Below are 10016 nucleotides of genomic sequence, written 5' to 3' on the forward strand. Positions count from 1 at the left end.
CTCCAAGAGTGAAGGGTATGAAATAGAAATAATAATAATAATAATAATAATAATAATAATAATAATAATAATAATAACTTTATTTTTATACCCCGCCCCATCTCCCCGAAGGGACTCGGGGCAGCTTACATGGGGCCTAGCTCGATAAGACAATCAATATCAATAGCATGACTATAAAACAATTATACCAGTCAAACATCAATAGCAATAAAACAATCGTTAAAATCAGCAAAAAGCATACAAAAAAACATACAATATTAAAACAGGAGACTAATTCATAAAATCCAGAACAGAATGTGCTGGTAGAAATGGACAAAAAAGTGCAAAATAGCATTGGCAACATCTCAGAAAAGGGGGCTATTATAAAATGGGCAGATGGATCAGTCTAATTAGGTGTCAAAGGCCTTCTGGAAGAGCCAGGTTTTTAAACTCCTACGAAAGGAGAGGAGGGTAGGGGCCTGCCTGATCTCTCTAGGGAGAGAGTTCCAAAGCCAGGGGGCCACGACGGAGAAGGCCCTCTCGTCCCCACCAACCGCGACTGCGAGGGTGGTGGGAGCGAGAGAAGGGCCTCCCCCGACAAGCGGAGAGAACGTGTGGGTTCGTAGGGGGAGATGCGGTCTCTACCATGTCCTTTAGTAAATCTTAGTTTTGATAAGGAAGGATTACTTTTGACATTTCGGTAAGTAGAAAGAACACAACAGATAGAGTATAGTGGATTATTCTGTGAAGGGGAATGTTATAGCTTTTCCCTCAAATACTTGTGTGGGTATTAGGGATAATACAGCTTTGCATTCAGCCTTGCCTATTTACATCAATCAAACCTTCATGTTAAAATAGTTGTCCTTAAACTATGAGCCTTTTCATGCATGGCTCTTAATGTATGGCTATGTTTGTAATCATTCCCTTTAACAAATATCCCAGTTTTTGCGCATTTTGTGTCACATTTTGGCAGTCTTTTTCATTGACTTCTAACATTACAGTATTCAAATTAAAATGTTAAAAAGAAAGCATATAACTTATTTCAATACCACTTATTTTTTATTTATCATAAGCTAGAGTTTCTAGACATTCACTAAAACTTCTATTTTTCCATTCTTGATTTTCATTGCGTAGGTTGGGTTATCGCAAGAAGCCCAAGATCAAATGAGGAAAATGCTGTGTCAGAAGGAGTCCAACTATATTCGTCTGAAAAGGGCTAAAATGGACAAATCAATGTTTGTTAAGATTAAAACCCTTGGAATTGGAGCCTTTGGTGAAGTCTGCTTAGCAAGAAAAGTGGATACTAATGCTTTATATGCAACAAAAACTCTGCGAAAAAAGGACGTGTTACTTCGGAACCAAGTTGCCCATGTTAAAGCTGAGCGCGATATCCTCGCAGAAGCTGATAATGAGTGGGTAGTTCGTTTGTATTATTCATTCCAAGATAAAGACAATTTGTACTTTGTGATGGACTACATTCCAGGAGGAGATATGATGAGCCTGTTAATTCGAATGGGAGTCTTCCCAGAAAACATGGCCCGGTTCTACATAGCCGAACTTACCTGTGCAGTTGAAAGTGTTCATAAGATGGGCTTCATTCATAGGGACATAAAGCCTGACAACATTCTGATTGATCGTGACGGCCATATCAAATTGACTGACTTTGGGCTTTGTACTGGCTTTCGGTGGACACATGATTCCAAATACTATCAGAGTGGTGAGATAAATACTTTATCCTAAAATGTGCTTTTTTTCTTCTTCTAGGCTGTTATCATATTGAGGAATAGAATATGTACTTTAATAAAAATGCATTTTTATAGCATCCACAACATTTTGTTTCAGTTGAGAATCATAACACTTGATTATATCTTGATCAAAGTAAATATACCATATATATCTGTATGTAAGGGTGGGTTTTTAAACAAAAATCAGCTCAATAAACAGACCATCGTATATACACGGATCAGTTCTGGAATAGGAACTGGCTCTAAAGCAGAAGCAGACAGGCTTTTACAATAACTAAGGATGCCACACAGTCTGTCTGCAGAGGGGCTTATGCAGTAAGCCTCCATTTAAAATGGCTCCTGCCATCTTTCTCCTCTTCAAGTACCCAAAATAGCTCCACCATATTATTGATGAATGCCTCTCAAGCTGAAAAAGACTAGGAAGGAGGGAAGACTGACTTTCTTTCTCTGGTTTGAGCAAGGAAGAGGCAATCGAGTGGAGCTTCTCACCTTTGCCTCTTGTCACTGCCTTTTTGCTAGGTTCCTAATAGAGGCAAGTTGCCTTTCTTGCTTTTTCCCCATCCCATTTTTTTCAAGGCATAGTTTCCAAACCTTAGCAAAGAGCTTTCTAGGCTCTCAATTTTGGTGAATATATTTGCAAATTGGATACTATTCTGTCATGTGCACATATGATCAGGTGAATGGATATGTGACATAAATGTGTTATAAATATCATAGAAACCTATCACAGGGCAGCATGACTGATACTGTACATACCATTTCAGTGGACTTCTAATGCATTGTTTTCTTTTATGAATTATTCCTCATGCTTTTAAAAATTAGAGTAAAAGTGCTTGAAAAACGGTAGTGGGGGAATGGTTAACATAAGTGGTAGAAAAAATGTGACTCTTACAGCATATGTTACATGTTTTCATAGATGCTTTTGTGAAGTTCAGACATGGTATTACCTCTAGGGTTTCTGCATTTCAGGAGATCACTCACGTCAGGACAGCATGGATTTCAGTAATGAATGGGGTGATCCAGCTAGCTGTAAATGTGGAGACAGGCTAAAGCCGCTTGAACGCAGAGCAGCACGTCAGCATCAGCGGTGCTTAGCACACTCACTTGTGGGGACACCAAATTATATTGCACCAGAAGTATTGTTACGAACAGGTAAATCCTTCAATTTGTTCCAACATGTGTCGGAAATAAGTTGTCTCTGTTGGATTACTAGAGGAATAAATTTTCAGAAGCTAACTGGTCCTATAATATGTTAGCTCAAGATTAACTAACCTTTTATCTTCAGAAGAAGAAACAAGTATAGGTGCTGTAAAAGACAAAGCTTATCAGTTTCAAAAACATTTAGCTTTTTCATGAATTTCTGAAAAAACTGTGTTACAGATTACATGTCAAAGAAATAATGGACTTCTTTGACAGATATACACACTAGATTGGATTGATGTAACCAGCACTAAGATGATAAATTTAGATGAACGTTTTCACTGTGTAATTTCCTTGGATATGTAGACTCATGCTATAAAAATTAAACTAGGTTATCTCCAACTGTGAATCTAACCTTAAGAGAATGTTATTCCCTTCTCCAGACACAAATACCTGCTATAATTTCGATTATGTGAAATGATTATTTAATTTTTTTCTGAAGTTCAGTTGTACTGACAATGTAATATTATCTAAGTCTATTCAGAAGTAAACTAAATTTAGTTACACTAAATTGCTTACGTTACAGGACTATTTTATTCAACTCTTACTGAATATTTAGCAAGTTAATACAGAATATAAACTCTCATTTTTAATCAAATGGATTGATATGTCATGTATTAATACATGACACATTTTGGGAAAATCAAACGTAATACTTAGATCCAACTTACAGTGCACAGTCTCTTCAGATTTATGATAAATTTCAATAAAAGGGGGCAAACTTCCCTAATTTTAAAGGTTGTGGACTTGATTAAATATATGTTTTAATTATAACTTTTCATGACTAATCCCTAGTACTCAAAAAATACATCCCACAAGTTTTATAAAAGAGTACAATAGGATCATTTAAAAATATAAAGCACTCAATAATGTTTCAAAGCAAACTAGGTGCAAACTTTTAGTCTCTCTCAAATTGGAACTTTTTGTATGACTTTACAAAACACAACATGAGTTTTATTGATGTTTCTGCATCTGTTTGGACACATGTGCATGTGTTTGTGTTTCATTGTTGTGTTAACTTTATAACAAATACTGTGACACTTCATGCTGCGTGTGATTGAACTGTTGAACTCAACAGTCCTGCTAACTAGCAGTAATAATTGACTAATTTCTATGCAATGCGGTCAAATTGATAAAAAAAGCCTTTCCAGTAAAAAAAACTCAATTTAAGCCAGTTCACAGTAGTTGGAAACAGAAACAAAACACCAATTAATAGCAACAATCATTTCCATTTCAGATGACTAATCTTTCAATAAGGCACTGTGGTGTAATGATTTGACTCTGTGACACTGAGTTCAAATACAACAACAACAACAACAACAACCAACAAAACTTTATTTATATACTGTTCTATCTCCGATAAGGACTCAGAGCGGTTTACACATCATAAAAACATTCAATACATATACATAATATAAAATACAAGAACCAATATAATAGCAATTAACAAACATGTTTAAAATTCCAACATTTTAAAACAATATACCTAGTAAAAGCAATTACAGATTGCTCCATTGAGTGGTTCTGCAATGAATGGGTGTAATATATACAATATATAAAACAGGCAAGATGGCAGTATGGCCGGAATAGGACTCATATAATAAAAATGGCATAAAGCCAAGGCAAAGTATGACTGATAGCAAGGAACTTAGGCCAAAATTCCACACTTCGGCCTACTGTATAGCTATCAGGTAGGACTAATAGAATAAATACAATAACAAGATCAAAAGAGCAGGTAAAGTACAGGACAAGTGTCATGTAATAATTAAGTGTGGTGACTAGAATTGCAAAGTAAGCACTTCCAAAAGTCAGTTTCGATCCCAGTTTTCATTTAATGGCTAAAATGGCGCCTAAGGCTTCAGGTTAATCATTTCCAAAAACCTGTTGGAACCACCAAGTTTTCAAATCCCTATGAAAAGATATTAATGATGGTGCTCTTTGGGTAGGGCGTTCCAGAGGCGGGGGGCCACCACCTGCTCATCCAAGAGAACCCACTGGCTGACCTTTCATCAAGACAAACAGTAACAACCTTAAAAGAAATCAGGTGCAAACCTTGTCAAGAAAAGTCTGTAATAAAACTGCCTTAACTCAGAAGGCTAAGATCAATGACAATATACCAATCCCCTTTTGATAAAAAATAGAGTAATATTTAAAGGGGGAAACGCAAACTGTGTATCGATATTAAAACTACCATCAGCAACAATTCATCAGTATGTTGTCAAAGGCTTTCATGGCCAGAATCACTGGGTTGCTGTACGTTTTCCCAGCTGTATGTAAGCGTTCTCTCCGGATGTTTCATCCACATCTATAGCAGGCACCCTCAGTTGTAAGGTCTGTTAGAAACTAGGCAAATGAGGTTTTATATATCTGTGGAATGTCCAGGGTGGGAGAAGGAACTCTTGTCTGTATGAGGCAAGTGTGAATGTTGCAATTGGCCAGTTCATCAGTAATAGGTAGATTCTAAAAAAGAACAGTCTGGTTTGACAACACACTTCACATCCAGATTGCCTCCACCAAGTCACTTATCTGGAATAACTCAATACCATCTTCATACAAGGGACATTGGCAAAATCCTAACCAATTACCTATCTGTTCCTTTACGGTCTTACTGCATTATGATTTAATGGCAGCCACAGTGTACTTCTTCCCATTTAGTACTTTCCATCAGCAAGCGATTGCACCTGAGTGATTGGGGCAGATGAGTTAAAACAAGTGATACCCCTTATGATAGCTAGAGTCAGTCTGACACACACCACTAGCATCACCATCACCACCTGATATCTGTTGGAAAGTAGCAGCCAGTAATGACAGGATCAAGGTATTGATATCTCCAGCCCATCTTCTGTACGGATATCAGCCAGGATGCCAATGTCTTAAATCAAGAAATAGTTTTTTAAGATCTACAGAGATACTTGCAGGAATACCTCAGCAAGCAAGAATCCAAAAGTGGCAAGTTAAAACCCAGAACCTCAATCAGTGGCTAATACTAGATGAGAAACTCCCTCCTGAGTACATAGAAGACTGGGCACTTGGAAGGCACTGAACAGACTGCGCTCAGGTACTACAAGATGCAGAGCCAATCTTAAGGAATAGGGCTACAAGGTGGAGTCCACGACATGCAAGTGTGGAGAAGAGCAAACCACAGACCACTTACTACGATGCAGTCTGAGCCCTGCCACATGAACATGAAGAACCTTCTTACAGAGGCACTTGTGGCCAGCTTCTGGTCAAAGGAAATTTAGTATAATGCCAAGTTTTTAACTTTGCGGTGTTTTATACATTATAACTGTATTCTCTAGGCATGTGCGATCCATGAAAAAAATGGTTCAATACTTGCTTTGAAAGTAGGGGGCGCTGACGCTTCATTTCTAAAGTCATTTCCGAATTTTGAAGCAAAAAATTCAAAACTTTCCAAAACTTCCGAATCTTCGTATGTACCTCGTTAATGGAGGATGCGTATGTGCATGAAGCAAAACATTTTTGTCAATGGGGGGAAATTGAGGGGCCTCTCTCTCCCTCATTTTTTGAGCTAGCCTAATGAAATTTGCTACAGTGGTAGAACACAAAAACCACTGTTAGCTCACCAAATCTCAGAACCTTTGACTTATCCTCAGTTTTTTGATGAATTTTCAAAGTTTTTGTAAAAAAACCCATTTTAATAATAACAAAAATCTGTTCCTGGTTTGAAAGTGTTATTTTCTGTTTCATTGGGTTGTCTTTACTTTGAAAGTCATTGTTCTACTTCAGAAACTTTGTTTTTGTGGCTGAAACTTTGTTAAATTGGTGGAAAGAGACTCAACAAACCATAATGTGCTACTTTTTATAGGACAATGTCCCTTGCTATTTTTATGAGAGAACCAATTAGGAAATGACATTTATCAACCAGGAACAGAAATCATAGCACACCATCAAATCACTCCTGACAGATGGCCGTCAGCCTCTGAATAAGGAAATCTGTTCCTGGCTATTTCCTGTTTCATTGGGTTTTCTGGGGTAAGAGTGTGTGACTTGCCCAAGATCACCTAGTGGGTTTCCATGGCTGAGTGGAGAATGAAGCCACAATCGTAGTCCAACTCTCAAACCTCTACACTACACCATGCTATCCCAAAAAGGGGCCCACAGTTTCTTCCTATGAGGCTTAGCCCGCTTCCGATGTTACACTATGTCTTAGGAAAAAACCTCAGTCTTTTGTTTTTTTATGAATGCTCACATGAGAAAATGTATAAGGATGTGGGTGAACTACAATTCCCAAAAGTCTTGGGTCAGCCCTCCCAAAACTCCCCAGGATTCACAGCTGGCCATGTTGGGTCTGTGTGCCAAGCTTGGTTCAGATCCGTCACTTTTCTTCTTATCCCAGATTATCTGGCAGTGGGGACTCATATAATACAGTTTAAATCAGATAATCTGGAATCAAATCCTGGGATATAGGGCAGTGTAGATCCAGCCTGATTCCTTTTCCCCACTGCTCCTCTATCCCAGGATCTGATCCCAGATTATCTGCTTTGAACTGGATTATATGAATCCACACTGCCAGATAATCTGGGATAAGAAAATAATCTAGGAGTGGGTTTCTTCCGATGGGGCTTAGCCTGCTTCTAACCAGGAGGGGAGGGGGCTTACACATGTCACATACACACAAATATAGAGTGAATTTTAAAAGTAATACTACTAAACATAGATTTAAAATGCAACCTTTTCCCTTCCCAGAAAGATACTATTATATATATTTTAACTTGAGTCCCTTTCTGTCTCAAATCTAGAGAGAAAAGTGGGGTGCCAATAATAATAATAATAATAATAATAATAATAATAATAATATCAGGATAATTTAAAATAATAGGGGGGAGTTGTGGAAAATCCTTAGCAGGGTGATAGTTTTCTTTCCCTGCCCATTTCCAATTTTCTTCTCCCCCTGAAGTGGAAAGTCAGTCACACACCGACCTAGTTTGCAAGGGAAATCCTGCAGAGGCGAGGGCATTGCAAATCCAGGCTCACTCCACTTCTGCAACCCGGTTTAAGAACCCCATAGAAACCAACCACTCCAGGATGGGAAGGGGATTTCTCTCCTGAATAGCAACGGCTGGTTGAATTAAAACACTTTCTCATATATCCGAAGGTTATCCGAAGGTATTTTGAGGTATAGGCACCAACACTTCGAATTGGAAGGTTAATTCAGAAGCGTCAAACCACCTCGGAACCCAGTTCAATATTAATATGATTAGCGAATGTATTACGATTAATGACTTTTCTGATTTTTTTTTGCTCATGCCTAGTATTCTCTATTTGCTTCTGACACAATAAATAAAAATAAACCACTACCCAAGATGCTGGTTACTTAGACTGGTTTCTGAAAAATAGCCCTTGATTGGTGCATTTTTCAGCACAATAAATACAGTACAGTTATTAGAAATGTGAAAGTTAGAGGAACTGGATTAAAATAAGTGACATATCCTTAACATTATCTAGAACTAGCATTGATGCAGGTAATTATTGAGTTTGCTTTTTTTTTCAGGATATACACAGCTGTGTGACTGGTGGAGTGTTGGAGTGATTCTTTTTGAAATGTTGGTGGGACAGCCTCCCTTCCTGGCCCAAACACCATTGGAAACACAGATGAAGGTAACTAAGAAATATCAAATTCGCTTCAAAATCAATTAGGAAAAATGAATACATAAGAAAATCCTAAAAAATTTTATCCTGCCATTGCATTAGAATAGCCTCTGTGTCGTGCTGTCTTCATCTATCTTCCTCATAATTTATTTGTAATTTCAACTTTGATCTGAAACTTTAGGTGGATTGGCATAAATTCTTGCTTTTAGAACGTTGATGCAAAACTTGGAGGGTCTTTTCCTCCCACATCCTTTTCCGAAGAAGGTTGCTTGCATCTACTGCGGTGTGCAAGGGTAGATTTGCCACTTCACCCCAAGCCATTTTAGACGCTACTGTGGAAGAGGGGAGTAGTTTTATCAAAACCCAAAATGATCGGAATTTCCCATAGGCTGCATTTTGTCCATATCTGTTCTACAAGAACTGAGATAGCAGAGTGCATATTTGGGACACATAGTCAATGTCCATTACTATCATATTTAATTGTTATTTCATAAAGGCAATCAGAGTGATTAAACAGTAATAATTATAACTTGCTCCAGTACTTCAGCTATTCTCTGTGTGGATCAAGTTAAGATTGTGGTAAATACTAGGCACAGCAAAAGGATAATTTGATGTTTGAAGGCCAGATGAATTATCTCAGCTTGCACTTGTGACACTGGGGCACTAGACTCTGAGCTGTAGAGATCTACAGAACTAGACTGCAAGTATGTTTAAATATCATCCACTATGTCAGAGGTGAGATGAGTGTGGCACATTTGCCACATGTGATGCCCAGGCTCCACTTTGGCAGTCCCCTAATCTCCTGAAGTCCCTGCAGTATTTTTTAAACAAGTCTCGACAGATTTTACTGTGCAGAAAGGCCCCCAACTCTCCAAAGCACCATACACAACCCTCCACAGACCTTGTTAAACTACTTCCATTTTCACCCATGTCCGTCTCAAAATGGCCACAGGAAATGATGTCACTTCCTATTGACATTTTGGGGGACACACACATAAAAATGTGGCATTTTGGCATCCTCAGAGGAGGTGCAGAGGTGGAAATTGTGTGGATCACAAGGGAGGCTTGTGTGGCCCTTGGCCACTCTGGTTTGCCACCAACTCTGCTATAGCCAGAGTATGCTAGAGAGCCCAAAGTATTTTAATTTTTAAAAAATGACCTATTGTGGAGAATTGCCCTCAGCCTGCATGTATTCTCTATTCCAACACAGGAATCTGTTAGGGTCCTGGTATGCATCTGGAGAGTGAAAGGTGCCTTCACAGATTTGACTGTTCCAGTTTACCTTCCCCATCCACATCCTGTTTTTTAACGAAGGATCTGAAAATGCTTCCGTTTGCTAAAAATCTCCCCTGAGGACACCATTTTGCTCACAGATATGGTTTTGGCCCCAACCTACTCTGGAGCAACAGAGAAAGATTTTCTAAAAGTGACTAAAATGAATATGTTGCCAGAACATTTGCTTTCAATTCCACTTGATGTTAC

The 10016-nt window shown here is 38.3% G+C and overlaps 1 protein-coding gene across 3 annotated transcripts in view; it reads left to right on the plus strand.

The window, feature by feature from the left end:
• lats1 (large tumor suppressor kinase 1) overlaps window positions 1-10016 on the plus strand; it is a 30118-nt gene that overhangs the window by 15593 nt on the left and 4509 nt on the right. For 2 of the 3 annotated variants that reach the window (XM_062977461.1, XM_016995879.2), the window contains exons 5-7: window positions 1114-1696; window positions 2694-2876; window positions 8437-8543. In XM_062977461.1, the coding sequence (XP_062833531.1) occupies window positions 1114-1696; window positions 2694-2876; window positions 8437-8543 (873 nt within the window). Of the gene's footprint in view, window positions 1-1113; window positions 1697-2693; window positions 2877-8436; window positions 8544-10016 lie in introns of those variants that run through there. The other variant, XR_010005011.1, reaches the window with a different exon arrangement.

This window comes from Anolis carolinensis, chromosome 1 (genome assembly GCF_035594765.1).
Source record: "Anolis carolinensis isolate JA03-04 chromosome 1, rAnoCar3.1.pri, whole genome shotgun sequence".
In the NCBI taxonomy this organism is placed as follows: Eukaryota; Metazoa; Chordata; class Lepidosauria; order Squamata; family Dactyloidae; genus Anolis; species Anolis carolinensis.